Source organism: Saimiri boliviensis, chromosome 2 (genome assembly GCF_048565385.1).
Source record: "Saimiri boliviensis isolate mSaiBol1 chromosome 2, mSaiBol1.pri, whole genome shotgun sequence".
Classification (NCBI taxonomy): domain Eukaryota; kingdom Metazoa; phylum Chordata; class Mammalia; order Primates; family Cebidae; genus Saimiri; species Saimiri boliviensis.
Genome location: NC_133450.1, coordinates 37,049,211 through 37,071,422, shown reverse-complemented (window position 1 = coordinate 37,071,422; position 22,212 = coordinate 37,049,211). Strand labels below are relative to the sequence as shown.

The window sequence follows — 22,212 nt, the reverse complement described above, 5'->3', positions numbered from 1 at the left end:
CCTCCCTGGTAGGTGAGAAGGAAGGTTTTCCGTATTACTGCTGTCTAGGGATGTTAGTTTTGGCTCCCTAGCAGGTCTCCAGTGAACCCCACTTTGGCTAGGATTGGAAGGAGAATCTTTGTGGGGTTGGTTGAAGATGTTTGGAAGATTTCATAAAGAATTTGTGTTTTAATATGCTTTCACCAGAAATATAAAGCAGTAGAGGAGATCGTAAATCAATTTGCATCTTCTCTGAAAAGTCATAGGCATATGCTATATTAATGCATGTGTCAGAAATTACAATATTAACTGGTTCTCTATAATGCCTCATGGTTTTACTGGTTCCTGCCAAAAAGTGCTTAGTAAACTTCTTCTATAAAAGGCTATATGGTGGCCAGGCACACTGGCTCATACCTGTAATCCCAGCACTTTGGAAAGCCAAGGTGGGTGGATTGCTTGAGCTCTGATGTTCAAACCAGCCTGAGCAACAGTCAAACCCTATTTTAGCAAAGATACAAAAAAAATTATCTGGGCATGATGGTGAACACCTATGGTTCAGCTACTTGGGAGGCTGAGGCAGGAGGATTACTTGAGCCTGGGAGGTGGAGGTTGCAGTGAGCCAAGGTTGCACCACTAAACTCTAGCCTGGGCAACAGAACAAGACCTTGTCTCAAAAAAAAAAAAAAAGGCCGTATATTAAACATTTCAGGTTCTATGAGCCAAGACACAAAATTGAGAATTGTACCTTAGGTACTTACATGATAAAAAAGAAAACAAATTTTCTTAGATTTATTTAATTTATGAAATAAAAATTTTCTAATAGTAATGGAGTGCAATATTTATAATTCGTGTTTACTAATTTAAAGAATGAAAGATGCTGGAGATGATAACAGTTTAGAGTTTATAGTTAGTAGGGTTTGTAGTTTGTGTTCCCTCTCATCAAAATTGGTTGCACATGTTCACCTTTTAATGCCAATCTGTATGGAGTATTTTATCCTTGCAAATGTCTTTTCATGGAAATTGTTACTGGCACATACTAATCTCAATCCATTATCATGATTTAACTTGAGCATATTAATCATTTGGAATGCATTTTTAGAATTCTGTTAAGAGTTTCCTGCCTTTGAGCATGTCATTACATTGCAGATTAATCACTTGTAATGAAGACAAGAGGTGGAAAGTTGTAGAGTTAAATAGACTTTTATGGAAATTTCCTTTCAATTTGCATTAGGTCCAAACCCTTTGGCTGGAAATGTAATTTGAAACTAGAAAATTTATCTGCTGCCCGTTTGTCAGGAAAGGAGATTTTGCTTCTTTAATTTTTGTCAGAATATGTTAACTTTCGACAGCATAAAATGGCTTGAAAGTACTTAGAATTCAAACAATGTTTGTAGTTGTTAAATGACTATCATAGTATAAGTTTTGCATATTATCATTGTTTTGGCTTATAATTTTAGGTTGATTACATTAAAAACATTATGAAATCTCCTTTACATCAGTTTCTCTTTTTGAATTTTTAAATATCTATTTAAAGGCTTTGCTAATTATTGATTCAAACTGTCTATTTCTTCTTTTGTTAACTTTGGTAGATTGTGTCTTTAAGGAATTGGTTCATTTCATAAAGATTATCAAATTCTGGATCCATGTCTTGTTGATAACATTCCTTTATTATCCCTTTAATGTCTATGACATCTGTAGTGATATTTCTTCTTTGTTTCTGATATTAGTGATTTGTGTTTTCAGTGAACTTGGCGAGAAGTCTATTGGTTTTATCAAAGAATTATCTTTTGATTTCATTCAGTTTTCTCTTTAGATTTCATATTTTCAGTTGCATTGATTTCTGCTCAAATTTTTATTATTTCTTTGCTCCTGATTAATTTGTAATTTGCTCTCATATTTCTAGTTTGCTAAGGTGGAGGCTTAGATTATTGATTTTAAATCTTTCTTCTTTTCTAAAACAGGCATTCAATATTATGAATTTTCCTCTAAGTACCACTTTTACTGCCTCTCTTAAATTTGATAAATTGTGGTATCATTATTTACATAAAATATTTCTAAATATATTTTGATATTTATTTTTGATATGTTTTTTAGAAGTGTGTTGTTTAGTCTATAGGTATTTGGGGATACTTCTGTTATTCTTCTGTTACTGATTTCTAGTTTAATTCCACTATGGTCTGAGAGCCAGCACTGTATAATTTTGTGGTAAGGTGTGAACGTGGTCAATTTTGGTGAATGTTCCATATTAGTTTGAGAAAAATGTGTATTCTGGTCTTACTGGATGAAATCATCAATAGATGAGAGTATATCAAGTTGGTGATTGGTGCTGTTGAGTGCACCTATATCCTTATTGATTTTTTTCTTTGTGATTTGTTCATTTATGATAGAGGATTGTTTGTTTCCAACTATAAAAGGGGTTTCATCTATTACTTGTTGCACTTCTATCACTTTTTGCCTCATGTATTTTAATTTTCTGTTGTTATGTATATATACATGCTAAGGACTGTTACGTATTCTTGAAAAAATTATTTCTTTATCATAATATATTGCCCCTTTATTCCTGATAACTTTTATTTCTTTGATATCTGCTCTGTCTGAAATTAATACAGCTACTCTCACTTTCTTTTTTTTTTTTCTTTCTTTTTTTTTTTTTTGAGACTGAGTTTCGCTCGTTACCCAGGCTGGAGTGCAATGGCGCGATCTCGGCTCACCGCAACCTCCGCCTCCTGGGTTGAGGCAATTCTCCTGCCTCAGCCTCCTGAGTAGCTGGGATTACAGGCACTCACCACCATGCCCAGCTAATTTTTTGTATTTTTAGTAGAGACGGGGTTTCACTATGTTGACCAGGATGGTCTCGATCTCTTGACCTCATGATCCACCTACCTCAGCCTCCCAAAGTGCTGGGATTACAGGCTTGAGCCATCGAGCCCGGCACTTTCTTTTAATTAGTGTTAGCATGGCGTTTCTTTCTTTACGCTTCCACTTTTATCTGTAAGTATTTTTATATTTGAAGTGGATTTTTTAGTAGAAAACATACAGTTGGACCTTATTTTTTTAATCTGCTCTGACAATCTGTTTTTTAATTGGTGCATTCAGACCATTGACATTCAACATCATTATTGATGTAATTGAATTAACATTTACCATATTTTTAAACTTTTTAATGTGTTGCCTTTGGTCTTTGTTCTTATTTTGTCTCTCACTCTTCTACCTTTTGTGTTTCTAATTGAACAACTTATATAATTTGAGTTTCTCTTTTGTCATAATATATCAGTTATGCCTCTGTTTTTTTTTTTTTTAATTTTTACTTTTTTTTTTTTGAGATGGAGTCTTGCTCTGTTGCCCAGGCTTGAGTACAGTGGCGCGATCTTGGCTCACCACAACGTTTGCCTCCTGGGTTCAAGTGATTCTCCTGCCTCAGCCTCCCAAGTAGCTGGGACTATAGGCATGTGTCACCATGCCCAGCTAATTTTTGTATTTTTAGTAGAGATGGTGTTTCACCGTGTTATCCAGGATGGTCTCGATCTCCTGATCTCATGTTCTGTCCTCCTTAGCCTCCCAAAGTGCTGGGCTTACGGACATGAGCCACTGCACCTAGCCTGTTTTTATTTTTTAATGGTCATCTTAGAGTAGAGTTTTTAATAAACATATCAACTAAATGAAGTCCAATAACACTATATTCAAAAGTAATGTGAGAAAATAATCCTAATTCCCCTCTTGCATCCAGTGTATACTTACTGAAATTCATTTAACTTTATAAAAGCATGCAGAAGAATATATATATATATATATATATATATATATATATATATATAAAAGCCTACATAATCATATATATTGTTGCTATATTATTTTGAACAAACTATTATGTTAGATAAATTAGGAAAAACAAAAGTTTTTACTTTACCTTTTATTTCTTCTGAAACATTATTTAAGAAGATCTTAGTTTCTGACTGATAATCATTTTTTTTCTTTCTGAAAAACTTTTAACATTTCTTGTATGTCAGGGCTACTGGCAACAAATTAGACAATCTTTTTTTTCTGCCCAAGAAAGTCTTTATTTCACCTTCACATTTTTTCTTTTATTTTTAGTTGACATGTAATAACTGTACATATTTATGGGATACAGATTGATATTTTAATACATTTACACAATGTGTAATTATTGAATCAGGGTATTTAGCATATCCATAATCTCTAATACTTATCATTTCTTTTTACTGTGAACATTCAAAACCTTCTCTTCTAGTTTTTTGAAAATATACAATAAATTCTAGTCAACCATATTTATATTACAGTGCTATAAAGACTAGAACTTACTCCCGTTATCAAGCTTTAAGTTTGTGTTCATTAGCCAGCCTCTTCCCATCCTTCCCTACCCACACCTCTTCTAAGCCTCTAGCAACCACAATTCTACTCTCTACTTCTATGACATCTTTTTTTTTAATGGATACTAAGTATGCATGAGAACAGGCCATATTTGGCGTTCTTACTTATTTCACATAACATAATGTCCTCCAGGCTGATACATGTTGCTGCCTGTCACTGGATTTAATTCTCTCTCTTTTTTTATGCCTGAATAGCAATCAATTATGTATATATACCACATCATTCTCTTTATCCATTCATCTGTTTATGGATGTTTACTTTGATTCCATTTCTTGGGTGTTGTGAATCATGCTGCAGTAAACATGAGAGTAGAAATATCTCTTTCACATACTTGATTTCCTTGCTTTTTGATAAATACCCGTTAGTGTGATTGCTGGATCAGTTGGTAAATTTTTACTTTTTTCAGGAACATTCATATTGTTTTTCATAATGGCTGTGCTAATTTACATTCCCACAAACAGTACATAAGTTCCCATTTCTCTTCATCCTCACTAGCGTTTGTTGTTTTTGGTCTTTTTGATAATAGTCATTCTCACTAGGATGAAATGATATCTCATTGCAGTTTTGATATTATGTTTTCCTGATAACTAGGGATGTTGAGCATTCATTCATATGTTTGTTGGCTATTTGTGTGTCTTCTTTTGAGACGTCTATTCAGATTCTTTTCCAGTTTTTAATAAGATTTTTTGATGTCAGGTTGTGTGAGTTCCATATATATTCAGGACATTATTCCCTTGTCAGGTAAATAATTTGAATATTTTCTTTCATTCAACAGACTATATTTCTTTACTCTGTAAATCTTCCTTTTTTTGCTCTGCAGAAGCTTTTTAGTTTGGTATAGTCCCATTTGTTTTAGTTTTTGTCGCCTGTGCCTTTGAAATCTTTAAAATCTTTGCCTAGACAGATGTCCTGAAGCATTTCTAATATGTTTTCTTGTCGTTGTTTTGTAATTTCAGGTCTCAGGTTTAAATTTTTAATTCATTTTGAGTTTATTTTTGTGGTGAGATATAGGGATCTACTTTGATTCCTCTGCATGTAAATATCCAGTTTTCCAACACCTTTTAGGTATTTTATTCTTTTTGGCAGGTATTGATTGCAAATGGGATTGCTTTCCTGACTTTTTTTTTCAGCTAGTTCATTGCTCTATAAAAACATCACTGATTTTTGCATGTTGATTTTGTATCCTTGTAGCTTGTCTGAATTTGTTTAGCAGTTCTAAGATATTTTATCTTTTTATAAATTCAGGAGGTATATATGCAGATTTGTTACATTTATATATATTGCATAGTGATGGGATTTGGGTTTATAGTTTACTCATCATCTGACTAGTGAATATTGTACCCAATAGGTAATTTTTCAACCCCAACTTCCCCTCTTTTGGAATCCCCAGTTTCTATTATTTTTCTTCCTAGAGGTTTTTTGAGGAGTCTTTAGATTTTTTATATTTAAGATTATGCCATCTGCAAAGAGGGACAATTTGCCTTTCTCTTTGCTAATTTAGATACACTTTATTTCCTTTTGTGGCCTAATTATTTTGGTGAGAAATTCCAGTTCTATCTTAAAGAAAAGTGATCAAAGTATACATTATTTTCTTGTTCTAGTTCTTAATGAAAGGCTTTTAGGTTTTCTCCATTCAGTGTGATTTGGGCTGGGGCATTTTCATATATGGCCTTTATTGTATTTAGCCGTAATCTTTCTATATTTAATTTTTTTATGAGTTTTTATTATGAAGGGAGTTGAATTTTATCAGATGCTTTCTTTGGATTTGAGATGATCATGTGAGTTGCTTTTCATCTATCATTCTGTTGATATGATGTAGCACATTTATTGATTTTTCATATGTTGAACCATCCTTTCATACCTGAGATAAATTCCACTTGATCATAGTGTATTATTTTCTTGATGTACCATTGGATTCAGATTCCTAGTATTTGTTGAGGATTTTTGCATCTATGCTAATCATGGATATTGACTTCTAGTTTTGTGATTGTTGTTACATCCTTGCTAACACAATAATCAGTAGGAGTTTTTTTGTTTGTTTCAGTACCTTGCTTAAATCGTCCTTTTCTCTCTTGGCCTATAATGGTTCTGCTCAGAAATCTGCTGTAAGTCTATAGGGGATTCCCTTACATGTAACTTGATGCCTTTAGCTGTTTTACAATAGTTTCTTTGTCTTTGACTCTTGGCAGTCTTAAGTGATAGGCGTCTCAGAGATGACATTTTTGGGTTGAGTATTTTGGGGACATTTGACCTTTCTGTATCTTGATGTCTATTTCTCTTGTAAGATTTGGGAGGTTGTCAACTATTACATTATTAAGTAAGTTTTCTATGCCTTGTCTACACTGATTTCTTTTTATAATTCACAAAATGTGATTATGAATTTACTTGATGGTTTCCCATGTCATAAAGCTTTATTCATTCCTTTTTAAAAATCTTTTTTTTCCTTTTGTCTGACTAGGTTATTTAAAAACAAACAAACAAACAAACAAAAAACCTGTCTTCAAGTACTAAAATTATCTCCTGCTTGGTCTTGTCAGTTGTTGAAGGTTTCAATTTTTTAAATTTTAAACATTGAATTCTTCAGTTCTAGGATTTCTGTTGAGCTTTTTTTTATGACACTCTATTTGTTTAATTTCTCATTTAGATAACCAATTTTTTTCTTATTTATGTATATTTTCTATCTGTGTTCTTTTGTATCTACTGAGTTTTTATAAAGATTATTATCTAACTTTTTTTTAGGTATTTCATGGATTTTCTTTTGGGAGCTCTGCTATTGGAGAATTCTTGTGTTTCTACGGAGGTGTTATGTTTTCTTTTTCACATGTCTTGCATCCCTACATTGATAACTGTGTATATGGTTAGCAGTTTTTTCTTTCAATTTTCTGAATTAGCTTTTTTAGGTAAACTTTTCTGTAGACATATCTGTAGTGTCATTTGGGTAGAGTGTATTGGCTTTGGTTCAGGTGGTTGCATTAGGGTATCTCTATATGATTACTTTGGCTGTAAATAATGTTAGCAGTGTCTGCAATTTCCCAAGAGACTTCAGGTGAGGTTGTTCACGGAGTCAGTGACAGGACTTTTCTGGGGACAGGGATATTTGATGGGCTTGTCCTTCGGCTCCTGGGGCTTGTGCATAGGCACTGGCAGTGTTAGCAGTGAGCTGGTTCTTGGGCCCCTGGGTGGTGATTGAAGGCACATGGTTGCCTTACCACTGGAGTTCATGAGGTCATCATTTGTAGTGGTTCCTGGGTGGGCCAGTCCTCTGGCCCCAGACTCCCTGTTTTGTACCCCTTTCTATACCTTGTAATTTTTATTGTATACCAAATATTATTTATAATAGAGTACCAGAAATTGACCTAAACATTATTTTTCTTCAATTCTGTATTAGAAAGATAAGATCAAGTGCTAATCACCTCAAATCCACTATGAATCTTACTGCATAGAGTCTGGGTGGTAGTTTTAGATACACTTAGAATGCCTACGATAGAATGCCTTTGCTTTTAAATGTCCTAATGACAATAACTGTTACGTTGCAGACTGATGACTTTGTATTTATATACTATAAAATTGTTGGAGATTTTATTCTACCTTTCTGGTCCTGCTCCCTTTACTCATTTCCTCTTGCTCCCCACCTGCTAAGGGGATTTTTTTGGTTGAGAGCAAATGTCTTGTGGGAAGACCTACTGAAATTTTATCCTCACGGTGATAGGCTCCATCTATTCTAGTGTGACTTTGACTTCTAATCACCACAACTCTACAGGGATTCTTATTTGACCTATTCTCACGAGTCCTGCCCCAAATTCTCTTATGTAGTTTTAGCACTCAGCAAATTTTTCAGGGAGAAAAATTACAGATGAAAAAAAAGAGATAAACTACGAAAGAGATGAAAAAATTACAGATGAAAAAAAGAGATAAACTGCAAAATCTGTCATGACAAACTGGATAACAGATTGTAATTTTGGGCTTCATCAGATTCCAGCTTGTCATGCCAGCTTACAAATTATTAAGTGCTGTGCTGGTTTTTCTTTTCCTTAGCAGTGTGCTTCTTTCTTATTTAGCCTGTGTTTAAATGACAAATTCTTCCAGAAATTAAAATAATAAGCAGGATTAGCTAACTTAAGAGATATTAAGCTTCAATCATTCTGCAAATTGTTTATCTGTTTATTTCCATTGCTTGCCTATATTTTTAAAAATACGATTTTTTAGTTTATCTCTTTTTTCCTAGTTGTGACTTCCTACTGTGTACTAGTAAATTGATCTTGTAAAGATAAGAACAAAATTTAGACCCACACATTTATTGTTTTATATAATTATTTATATAGGGTTGGTGTGTTTAAATTAGTGGATTGTTACTGAAATGTTGGCTTATTTAGATTATTAACATTTGCTGCTAAATTTACCAGGTCTGTAAATAAATCAATATTAATGTTTGGGGAAAAATTATTTAAAAAGCCATTTTTCATTTCAAAATGTGTTCTGGTCAGCAATAGCTTAAATGAAATGTAAACAAATTTAATTTGATTTTCTTTTTCTCATTTCTATTTAGTGAGTGATAGTTGCTTCAGGAATCTTGCGGAAGATCGCAGTGGGATAAATCTCAAAGATCTCGTACAAGATCCTTCTTTGTGAGTATTTTGTTTTCTGTATTAAGTATAAATTAAAACTTTATTATTAGTGTTCTTTTTTTCAAAAGAGTTCGGTCTGAAAACTTATTTGAGGTACAACAATTTTTTTTCTAATATGTTTTACATATATTGAGATCTGACAGAACAGTTACTTTTTAGAAATAGAATAGATTTTAGAAGGAATGGTGTTATGATTAATGATTGATTTTCAAAGAGGAATATTAATGGCTGATGATATCTTGCCAATGTGGTAGTAAGTTTTAACCAGGGAAGATGATTAGTAGTTGATTTGCTTGAGAAACAGAGATTGAATTTGTTTGTAACAATTTGAAGTTTTTTGAATATATTATTTATATTATTTGTAATTATAATTAGATATATAAAGTAGTTATTTGTAATATATACTTCAATATATTAGATATATTTCTGATGTTTTACATATGGCACAGCAATTTTGGAGAGCTTTATAGATTTCAGGGGTTTTTTTGCTCATCATTTACATTCCTTATCAGCATATACTCTACAATAATGTCACTTTCTAGTTTATATATTTTTTATACTTTTATATTTGCTGGTATATATGTGTATTATCTTCTATATTAACATACCTTCCCAATAATATCACTATTTATTCGAAAAATAAATAATTAAAATTAGTTAAGCCTGTGCAGTAAAGAAACTTGAGTTCTGCCAGGTGCTTTCTTTAATGATGTATATAATGTATACCATAAAATATGTCATAATAGGAGATCCGTCTTCCAGATTACATGTAATCTACCTTCCCACAGGATTCACTAACAAATTGTTGAGAATTTTGTGAGGAATAAACACCAGGCTATCTTGAACTTGAAGATGACTGATTCTTTTCTTTTTTTATGATTGATTCTTTAATGATTGACTAGTCATGTTAAAAAATGTTATTGCAAGAGTGCTGAAAATGTATTGAATATTGAAGTTTATATATAATATAGTGAATTCAGAATGCATTTCCAAACCTATCTGTCCATTTTTTTCTTTTCTCAATCTTTCTTTTTCTAACTCAAAAGGTTTGCAAATATTCTTACTCTTTGATTTTTATCCCTATGAAGATTGACAGTTGTCCTTTGAGTCCTGTGAAAATTTAACCAACAATGTAATTATTCTGTTTGGATGTAAATATACCTAGTGAATAATACTTAATTGCATTAAGAGTTCTACTTTCCTTTTGGATATGAGTGGAAACTTTATAATTTCCTCAAAAGACTTTGCTTATTTGAATGAATAAAATAAATTATTATTATATTATTTGTAAGATATATTTTAGTAAAATAAGAATGTATATCTGTTTAATACAGCAATATGATGAAAATATGCATATATGAACTTCAATTATATAAAAGATTTGAAGAATTATAGTTGAATAATGGATTGTAATAATTAATTGTCATGTTTTGAGGAAATTCATTGCTTCTTCCTAGAATGTAGAATAACGTTTATCATTCAATCTACCACTACATTCTATATTTAATTTTAGTATTCTAGAAAGTTCATCTCAGACCACTTCACTGGATGGACAGAGTAATTCTCAGAGTACCTATATTAAAACAGCCGGAAAAATCTTAATATAACATCATTCTCTTAACTTGCCATTATCCTTTTGGGTTACTCTTGTATATAAGAATGTTAACATTGATGGAGAATGAGTTTGTTTTTGCTCCTGCCTACTTGGATTTCTAAGGAATTTTTTTCTTTATTAAGAACTGTCAAGATATACTACTGATGATTTGAATTCATATTTTAAAGAGATGTTTCTCATTAGGTAAAATCTTCTAGAGAAAGAAATGCCCAGTGTGGAAAAAGATATACATATACATATATTTGTTGTTATAATGGGAAATATTTTATTCTGAGTTTCTTTATGATTGCAGTATTCATTTAGTATATACATTGTAGGTGAGGATCTTTTTGATCTTTTTTTTTTTAAGCTAGGTGCCTCTTTTCTGTCTCAAACTCTTTACATAAATGTTCATACTTTTCATTGATTCAGGTATACTTGATAGTTCTATATGGAGTTCAGTTGTTTATGTTGCAACATTGAATAGGAAGTATAGCAGAAATAATTTTTTATTTTACAAGAATCTCCTCAAAAGATCACTGTCATTTGATAACTACTTCAGACTAGTCTGATGGTTATTAAAATTGTATATGTATGTCATTTTAATACATGTTCCAAATAAAAATTGTTAGAGTAAGGTGTATGTTGAGTGAACGCTTTGTATGTTAATGTGCCTGGGAGATTTGAATTATAATTCACCCACTTGAGTTGCTGATACTGAAAGGAATTCATTGTAAAGAAGAATTAAGAATTTTAGCCCCAATACTGTTAGAAAGGAAGACAAAACAATAGAGCAAGAAAAATTAGGCTAAGGAAAACCCAGGCTTATCTAGTCAATATTGATACTGAGAGTAGTGTATTCTATGTCTTAATTAGATAAATGAGCAGGTACAGAATTTCTGTTGGTAAAGTACAGAAATAAAACTTTAATGAGTTTTATTAAGAATATATAATATTTTAAAAATTTAAAGAAAGATAAAAAGAAAAAAAGAATATATAATGTAAAACAATGTTTAAACCAAGAGTAGTCAGAGCTAGATGAGGGGCTTATTGCATCAGAAATTCAAAATGTGGACCTTAAACTGACTAACACATACTTTAAATCTGTGTTAAGCTAATGGAACAATGATGGATACCCTGTAATTTACTTATTGTATAGCACATATTCCAAGGTTTTACTGCCGTTATAGTAAAACTTGTTACTGGGCTTGAATGAACTGAGTGAGCTATTATATGAAGATGACAGAGGGATGCCATGGGAGAAAAAAAAATATGAAAAAGTTATGAATCTCTAAGCAAGACTTTCTGGTCTTGCTACTAACTTTTCATCTGTTGTAGTAATAGGAGCTGAGTGTGACTTGTGGCAAGATTGAGGTTAAGGGAATATCTGACAAGCTGTTTTCTTTGGGCAGTTATAAGAAGTCTTGTTTCTATCATGGTCCTATGGGTGTTGAGTATAAACGAAAGTAGAAAACCTTGACATTCACTTTTTACTGATTGATGTGCCTAAGGGTTTGTTTGAATTAGTAATTTGCATGCATGCTAAATTTTAAAATAATCAATTAACTGTTTTAGTAGTTCATCTTCTATTTATGGTTATAAATATTTTGAGGTTAATTTCCTCTGCTGTATATGTAATTTGTCAATCTGAGTTGTGTTATAAGAACTCTTTTTATATAGTTATGCTCTCAATAGCACATTGAAAAGTGTTACCAAGTGTAACTTGATGTTATCACTGTATTAGAAACCTATCTAACGTGCTACATAATTTTCATGCTTACAAGAAATTATTCTTAGTGTGATATTTTTAAGTTGAGAAATACATACTATGTAAGTTATTAAATCATTTGTGTTTCTTCTGGAGAGATGACTATTAAGTACAAAAGAGATACTCTATATAAAGTACATTATTTTGAATTGTATTCATTTGTATCTCTATAGAGGTAATTCTTAAACATACTTTCAAATTTCCATTTACTGTGTGCTGCAGAAGAGATATATTACCATACTTATGCTTTAGATTTCTTATTGCTTATTTACAAGGTAGCATAATTATTTGAACTCAGACTCATTTATAAATATTATTAAAAGTTAAGAATCACAAAAAAGAAAAAGTTAGAAAAAAAAAGAAAGCATAAGAATGACAACTAGATAAATCTGTTTTTTCTATTTATGATGATACCGCTGATTGTGTACGTGTGGAACATGTCTCATTTAATTTGCAACGGCTCTTAAAAATTTAGGACTATTTTAGATATATGCTATGTAAGATGGCCAGAGGAAGAATTGTTTAATGAATTCTTCATAGAAGAATTGGCCATCTCTGAATGCTGGAAATATTCAGAATGCAGGGTGTTAGTAATTTTCCTTATAGTCAAATAGGACACATTTTTCATTGTAAGTATAGACCAAATTTTGTTTATCCATTCATCCATCAGTGAACACTTGGGTTACTTCCCCTTTTTGACTGCTGTGAGCAGTGATCTTATGAACATGAGTGTACAAATACCTTTTTGGATCCTGATTTCAATTCTTTTGGATATATACCCAGAAGTGGAATTACTGGATCATAGAGTAATTCTATTTTCATTTTTTTGAAGGACCACCATATTGTTTTCTGTAGCAGCTACACCATTGTACAGCTCCACTGGCAGTGTTTCAGGCTTTCAATTTCTCAACATCTTCACCAATACTTAATTTTTAAAACTGTAGTTATCCTAATGGGCATGAAGTGGTATGTTCTTGATGTTTCTAATTGAACTTTGCTTGGTTCTTCACATCTTGTCTTTAATAATGACTTCCATGGCCAGGTGTGGTGACTCACGCCTGTAACCTCTGCACTTTGGTAGGCCAAGGCGGGTGGATCACCTGAGGTCAGAAGTTCGAGACCAGCCTGGCCAACACAGTGAAAATCCATCTCTACTAAAACAATAAAAAGTTAGCTGGGTGTGATGGTAGGTGCCTGTAATCCCAGCTACTTGAGAGGCTGACACAGAAGAATCACTTGAATCTGGGAGGTGGAGGTTGCAGTGAGCCAAGATTGCACCACTGCACTCCAGCCTGGGCAACATTTGTGAAACTCTGTCTTAACAAGGAAAAAAAAAAAAAAAAAAAAAAAAAAAAAACTTTCATATAAGTAATCAAGAGAGTAAAGAAAAAAAGGTGTTTTATACATTTGACTATTATGATAATGTATGTTGTGTAGTAAACTGTATAAAACTGTGTTACTTATAGTAACTGTTTACATAAACTAGAAATTATCTTCACTGTGATTACAAAGGCTATAAAGCACAAATAAGTTTATTATAATTTTGTAACTGTAGAATTTTAATTAATTCATCTTTCCTATTTGTACTGTTTGACTTGCATTGCTACTGCTCTTGTTATTACTCATTGTAAAAGATTGCTTTGTGAAAAAAAAATTTTTTTTAATTGAAAGTCATCAGTTTGGAAATAATGTAGCTCACTGGTTAAAAAATCACCACCACCTTCTAGTTGAAATATTATTTTGTCACTATAGATCATTTATACTTAATTATGGCATTTTATGTTTAAGAACAAAGATAAAATTGGACAATGTTGTTTTATCTACTTGTAAATTTTGTAGACATGAAAATTTTATTCACCTTTATGTACGTCTTTACTTATTTTATTACCTATAGTAGAATCTTTAATTTTTTGTTGGTTCTGAAACCCAGCCTCATCTCTCTAAGTGCTGTTGTCTTCACACTACAGTCTTATTAAATGATATTTTGGTCCCTTGGATTATGCCATTAAATATGAAGAAAAGTCAGGATTGCTGTCTGGAAAGCAGTCATCTCCAAATATATCCTGTATTTATCTTCTAGTTTTAAGACAGGTTGCTATGGTGAATTGAATTTCTTTAAAATGCCAGTCAGCAAAGGATAAACAATGGTTTCTGAAGTGGTTATTTTCTGTAGCATTGTACATTTTCATATTGCATTCTCAGATAGATGAATTTAGTTATTGCTTTTTGTGGACTATTTATAAAGTTTCAATATTAAGGTATTTTTGAGAATTTTATATTTATTAAACAAAAGAGAGGAGTTTTTATACTATATGTATTTCCCTTTTAAGAAACAGGGTAATTTAGGCCTGCACTACTCAAATATATATATCTATGTCTAGTAAAGAAGAGGTCTCACTTTTTTGCCCAGGCTGGTCTTGAACTCCTGGTTGCAAATGATCCTCCCACCTCAGCCTCTCAAAGTGTTGGGATTACAGGCATGAGACACAGCATGCCTGGCTATAATATTTTAACCCTGTCAAAATTATGCTCTGAAGGTTATTCTCTATGTGAGTTGTTCAGAAAATACATTGAAAATGCTTTCAGTGTCCTGCTTGATTTAATTAGGAAAGAAATCCTGTCTTGACTGTTATCTGTTTTGGGTATTCTGACCAGCAAGTGCTAATAGATTTAAAATACCATAGAGACGAATGAGGCTATCATTTCCTTTTACTTTTGGAGTTAGGGTTCTCATTATTTCATATGCACTGACAAAGATATTATATGTAGACTGGTGAAGGGAATCAATGTTGATCAATTTTAAATGCAGCCATTAGGTACGCAGAGAATACCTTTTTGTATTGAGAACCAACAAAGTGCTAAATAGTAGAATAAAATTGCCTGAAGAATAGGGAAAAGGCAAGTTTTGCCACTATGTATTCTCTATACTTAGGGTCTGTTACTCCCTTACTCTCTCCATTACCCATTCTTTCATTTAGTCACTAAATCATTCGTTTATACATTCATTCCTCCATCTAGTTAAGGAATATTTTTGATGTTCTTAAACACTATGGTAAGTGGTAGTGATAGAACAAAAAGCATGAACACTGTTTCTGTCCTTATGGTGGTTATAATCTATTGAGAAATATAGACAGTACCTAGACAATTATAATATTCTGTGAAAAGCTATGATGTGTGCTTAGAAAACACATACGAGGAGCACACGGGAGATCTTTAGGAAAAACCCTAGCTCAATCGGCTCAACCAGCCATTTCTGAATGGATTGCCTTAAATTTACAAGTCAGGCTCCCCTCTAAACTTAATTCACATTTAATTTCTCTCAGACAGAAGAAAATATTAGTAATTACCATTTAATATACTGTCTAGATAACAACAGGGGCTGCTGCCCAATAGTGTAATATGGAAATTTTCCAGTTGAATAGAGGTAATTTACTTGTTTATAATCTCTCAAAGAACAGTATTTTTAAAATTTTAAACTCTATTGCTCTTAGGCTACAAATCTGTGTAACATGTTACTCTACTGAATATGGTAGTTGTAACACAATGGTATTTGTTTTTTTTTTTTTTTTTTTTGAGACGGAGTTTCACTCTTGTTACCCAGGCTGGAGTGCAATGGCGCGATCTCGGCTCACCGCAACCTCCGCCTCCTGGGTTCAGGCAATTCTCCTGCCTCAGCCTCCTGAGTAGCTGGGATTACAGGCACGTGCCACCATGCCCAGCTAATTTTTTGTATTTTTAGTAGAGACGGGGTTTCACCATGTTGACCAGGATGGTCTCGATCTCTCGACCTCGTGATCCACCCGCCTTAGCCTCCCAAAGTGCTGGGATTACAGGCTTGAGCCACCGCGCCCGGCTGGTATTTGTATATCTAAATATAGAAAAGATACAGTATTAAAAATAAAAAATGGTGCACCTTTATAGGGCATTTATTATGAATGGAGGTTATAGGACAGGAAGTTGCTCTGGGTGAGCAGTGAGTGACTGGTCAGTGAAGGTTCAGGACATTATCGTATACTACTGTTAAACACTGTACACTTAGCTTACACTAGGTTTATAAAAAATAATTATGCTACAGTGTTAGGACGGCTGTGGTGTCACTAGATGATAGGAATTTTGTAGCTCCATTATAATCTTATGAGACCACTGTTATATATGTGGCCTATCGTTGTCCAAAACTTTATATGGTGCATGATTGTAATTTTAAAAGTAGGTTTTGAATATGGTGTTTTTCTTTTCTTTCTCTAAAGTTTTATCTTTCCCTTTTTTATGGATTAGCTCGAGAAAATATATTGCAGAGTGTGGTATGAGCTCACCTTTGTATTATGGTGAGAGTTTCGCTTAGTCATCTGGTATGGAGTACAAATTTTTACAGTCCAATTAGACTGGAAAACATGATTAACACTTTTTGGGCACAAATGGATGAAATACAATTTTAAAATATCTAATTTAATTTTTTTCTCTTCTGTCACTAAGTCATGAATTTAGGAGCACTTTAAAAAGTCAGGGAATATTTATTGAGTACTTATTATGTGTCAATATGGTAGGGCCTGTAAAATAGTGGTGAATAATTTAGGCATTGTCCCTGGTATAATTTTAGGGCGAGGTAAGTAAAATGGAATACAGAATATTATTCTTTTTTTTTTTTTTTTTTTTTTGAGACGGAGTTTCGCTCTTGTTACCCAGGCTGGAGTGCAATGGCACGATCTCGGCTCACCGCAACCTCCGCCTCCTGGGTTCAAGCAATTCTCCTGCCTCGGCCTCCTGAGTAGCTGGGACTACAGGCACGCGCCACCATGCCCAGCTAATTTTTTGTATTTTTAGTAGAGATGGGTTTCACCATGTTGACCAGGATGGTCTCGATCTCTTAACCTCGTGATCCACCCACCTCAGCCTCCCAAAATGCTGGGATTGCAGGCGTGAGCCACCGCGCCCGGCCAGAATACTATTCTTGCTTTGTGGATAGCTCTGTGAAGACCAATAACTTGGAAAAGTGGTAGTTATTTCTAGTAAGATATGATCCAACAATCATTTGTACATTCTGGTAAAGTATATTACATCTAAAAATGGTTAATTTTTTTTTTTTGAGACAGAGTCTCACCCTGTCACCCAGACTGGAGTGCAGTGGCACAATCTTGCCTCACTGCAGCCTCCACCTCCCGGGCAATTCTCTGCCTCAGCCTCCCGAGTAGCTGGGATTACAGGCGCTTGCCACCACACCCGTCTAATTTTTGTATTTTTAGTAGAGATGGGGTTTCACAATCTTGAACAGGCTGGTCTTGAACTCCTGACCTTGTGATCCACCTGCCTCATGCTCCCAAAGTGCTGGGATTACAGGCATGAACCACCGCACCCGGCCTAAATAATTTTCATATACATTATTTATAACTTAAATTTAGTTATTTCCCTGATTTATACAGATCAATGACCCAGTCAAGATAATGGGATTCAAGAAAGCTTCTCCAAATAGACTGTAATTCATCACTTCTTCTCTTAAAATATGATAGCAAGACCTGAACATAGTGTTTTAAGTATGACCTGGCTGTCACTGAGTGGATGGAGACTTTTGCTGAAATTATGTTTGTTGTACTGCTTCTCATTTATGAATTGCCTTTTTTTCTTTTGGTATGTGGTGAGCCTAGTCAGCTGCACTACATTTCTTTCCATTTAGAGTTTACCGTTAGGTGGTTTTTAGTGTATTCAGAGTTGTGTAATCATCACCACTATAAATTTTAAAATATTTTCATCTCTATAAAAAGAAACTCTAAATAGCAGACACTTCCCATTTTTCCCCAACCTCCTTCCCATAGGCAACCATTAATTTACTTTCTGTTTCTGTATATTTACTTATTTTGGACATTTTGCATAAATAAAATAATAGAAATTTGGTACTTGGGGATCGACTTCTTTCACTAGCATAGTAATTTCAAGAGCCATCCATGTTGTAGCACATGGGAGGGCTTCATTTATTTTCATTGCTGTATAGTATTTATTCCATTGTATGGATATAACATATTTTGTTTATCACTTCATGGGAATTGTTTTAAAACTTTTTGGCTATTATGACTAATGATGCTATGAACATTTGCGTCCACATTTTTATGCAGAAATATGTTTTCTTGTCTTGTGTGTATATATCTGTATTAGGAAAAACTCTTCAGACCGTGTTTTCCCTCTGCTCTCATACCACCCCAACCATCATCAATACAGAAGACTTCTGTGGCCAAATGTGTGGTGGGATTTTCCCCCACATACCAAGCAGTGGACACCCACTGGGTATCCTCTAATTCAATTTTGACATTGTTTATTTCGAGATAGTGTCCGATCCTACAGATTGGGGGCTCAGTCCCCAAGACTGCCTTCAGACACCATTCACAGGTCTGAGTCTCTGGACTTCTGATTGATTGCCTTCAAGTTGGAGTTCCCACAAACTCCTCTTTGAGTTTGGTTAATTTTCGGGAGCAGCTCACTAAATACTTACTTACATTTACCAGTTTATTATAAAGAATGTTAGACATCAGGCGAGGTATGGCAAAAGGGTATGGAGCTTTCATGGCCTTCCTGGGTGCCACTCCCCAAGAATCTTCACCTGTTTAGCTATCTGAAAGGATGCTCCTTGAACCCAGTCCTCTTAGGTTTTTTAGGAAGCTTCTTGATGCCAGCATTCCTTCCCTCAATAGGGTAGGACCCACAATCAGAAAGGTGGGGGAAGGTTAGTAGTGTCCTGCATTGGGCAGGTGAAAGGAAGCTGGGATAGATACTCTGTTTCCTGTGGCCTAACACCCTCAACATTATAACAAAAGACAGTAACTAGGGCTATGAGAGTTATGAACCAGGAACCATAGCAAAAACCAATATATATCATATACAATATCTTTTAGTGGAATTACTTGGTTATATGGTAACTTCATGTTTAACATGTTGAGAAAGTGCTAATGTTTGCCAAAGAAGCTGATCTTTTTTTCCTAGTGTTTTTTTCCCATATCAAATATACATACCTAAGTTTTACCATCTTAGCCATTTTGAAGTGTACAGTTCAGTGGCATCAGGTACATTCATATCATTATGCAACCATCATCACCTCCTATTTCCAGAATTTTGTCATCTTTGCAAACTGGAACTCTATGCATTAAACACCATCTCTCTCCCCAGTCCCCTGGCAACCACCATTCTGCTTTCTGTCTCTATGAATTTGACTATTGTAGGAACCACATAGAAGTGAAATCATACAGTATTTCTCCTTTCTTGATTGACTTATTTCATTTAATAGCTTCAAAGATTCAACATTTATCTGTGTTGTCACATGTGTCAATATTTTTTTTTTCCTTTTAAAGGCTGAATAAGATTCCATTGTGTAGATGTACCACATTTTTGTTCATCCATTCATCCATTGATGGACACCTAGGTTGGTTTCACCTTTTGGCTACAGTTTTTAATGTTGCTGCAACGTGGGTATACAACTGTTAGTTAGAGTTTCTGCTTTCATTTGTTTTGATTATATACTGAAAAGTAGCATTGCTCGATCATAGGGTAATTCTATTCTTATTTATTTATTTATTTATTCTGAGACAGAGTCTTACTCTGTTGCCCAGGCTGGAGTGCAATGGCATGATCTTGGCTCTCTGCAACCTCTGCCTCCCAAGTTCAAGTGATTCTCATGCCTCGGTAACCTGAGTGGCTAGGATTACAGGTGTATGCCACCATTCCCAGCTAATTTTTCTATATTTAGTAGAGATGGGATCTTGCCATGTTGGTTAAGCTAGTTCCAAACTCCTGACCTCAAGTGATTTGCTTGCCTCAGCCTCTCAAAGTTCTGGGATTACCGGCCTGAGCCACCACACCAAACTCCATCTTTATTGTTAAAGAAATTATCATGCCATTTTCTACAGTAGCTATACCATTTACACTTCCACCAGGAATATATGAGGGTTTCAGTTTCTCCTCATGCTCAGCAAAACCTGTTACTTTCCTTCTTCCATCTCTCCCTCCCTCCCTCCTTGTTACTCTCCCTCCTTTCCTTCCTTCTTCCTTTCTTTCTTCTGCCATCCAAATTGGAGTGAAGTGGTATCTCATTGCTCTTTTGATTTGCATTTCCCTAGTGACTGCTTGCCCCTCTCTCTGATCAGGATGTCTGCTTTAGAGCTGGTGGCAAGTAGAGTTGCTCACTTTTTTTTTTTTTTTTTTTTTTTGGAAGTGGCATACTTGCTTTATGATGTTGAGCATCTTGTCATGTGCTTGCTGACCACTAAAGTATATCTTCTTTGGACTTCATTCAAGTCTTCTGCATATATATATATATATATATATATTTTTTTTTTTTTTTTTTTTTTTTTTTTTTTTTGAGGCAGAGTCTTGCTCTGTTGCTAGGCTGGAATGCAGTGGCACAATCTCGGCTCACTGCAACCTCTGCCTCCTGGGTTCAAGTGATTCTTCCACCTCAGCCTCCCGAGTAGCTGGGACCACAGGTACCATCCACCACACTCAGTTAATTTTTGTAGTTTTAGTAGAAACAGGGTTTCACCATGTTGGCCAGGATGGTCTTGATCTTGTGACCTCGTGATCCACCCACCTTGGCCTCCCAAAGTGCTAGGATTACAGGCATGAGCCACCGCACTCTGCCAAGTCTTTTGCCTATTTTTATTCAGGTTGTTTGTGTTTTGTTTTTGAGTTATAGGAATTCCTGATACATATTGTGCATATCAACCCCTTATGAGATATATGATTTGTAAATATTTACTCTCATTCTGTGAGTTACCTTTTACCCTGTTGATAGTGTCCTTTGATGCACCAAATATTTTTAATTTAGATGCAGTCCAATTTATTATTTTTTTCCTTTGTTGCTTGTGATTTTAGTTTCATATCCCAGAAATCATTGTCACATCCAATTCCATGAAGCTTTTCGCCTAGACTTTCTTCTAAGAGTTTTATACTTTTAGCTCTTATGTTTGGGTTTTTTTTTTTCCCATTTTGAGTTTTTGTATAAGTTGTAAGGAAAGGATCCAGATCATTCTTTTGCATGCTGATATCCAGTTTTCCCAGTAGTGTAACATTTTGATTCCTTTGACATTTTTTCTTTATATTTTTGATTGTTTTCTTATTGCTTGCACTAGGGGTTACAAAAATATCTTAGTTACCAGAATCTACTTCATATTTATTTTAATTCAGTGAGGTATAGAAATATAACTCCTATTTAGTGCTATTCCTTTTCCTCTCTTTTTGCACAATTATTATTATACATATTACTTTTATGTTTGTTGCAAATCCAACAGTACATACATTGTTATAATTATAGGTTGTATGATTTTCAAGAAGCTAAATGAAAAAAGTATATGTATACATCAGTGTATGTGTATGTATATGCTTATTTATACATACTATATATAAATATGTATTATGTGTAAATATACAACATACACACACACATTCTTAATAACCAAAAATGGCAAATAAGAAGATTTAATACAGTAAGTAATGCTTTATATATTTTAGTGTGTATATGCATTGTGCTTTCTTCATTTGTCCCTATGGATTCTAGTTACCATCTATTGTTATTTCCTAATTCATTACAGCGTTCTCCTTCCCACCTTCTTTGTGCTGTTTTAAATCCATTTCATTTTTAATGTGTTATAGGCCCAACAAGGTTATACACCCACCCACACCTCCCCCCAGACATGAGTACATTTTCTTTTTAAATCAGTTAAGAAAAGAGAGAAACAGAAAGATGCAATTATACTATCTTTAATAATTACTCAAATAATTAACTTTGTTCTTCATTGTATGTGTGTATATATTTGAATTTGAATTACTGTCTGATGTCACTTCCTCTCAGCCTTGAAAACAAGTATGTCTTGTAAGGTGTA

The 22,212-nt window shown here is 33.8% G+C and overlaps 1 protein-coding gene across 15 annotated transcripts in view; it reads left to right on the top strand.

The window, feature by feature from the left end:
- GPHN (gephyrin) overlaps nt 1–22,212 on the top strand; it is a 664,399-nt gene that overhangs the window by 154,077 nt on the left and 488,110 nt on the right. For all 15 annotated transcript variants that reach the window (XM_003924444.4, XM_010335175.3, XM_010335173.3 and 12 more), the window contains exon 2: nt 8,915–8,993. In XM_003924444.4, the coding sequence (XP_003924493.1) occupies nt 8,915–8,993 (79 nt within the window). The remainder of the gene's footprint in view (nt 1–8,914; nt 8,994–22,212) is intronic.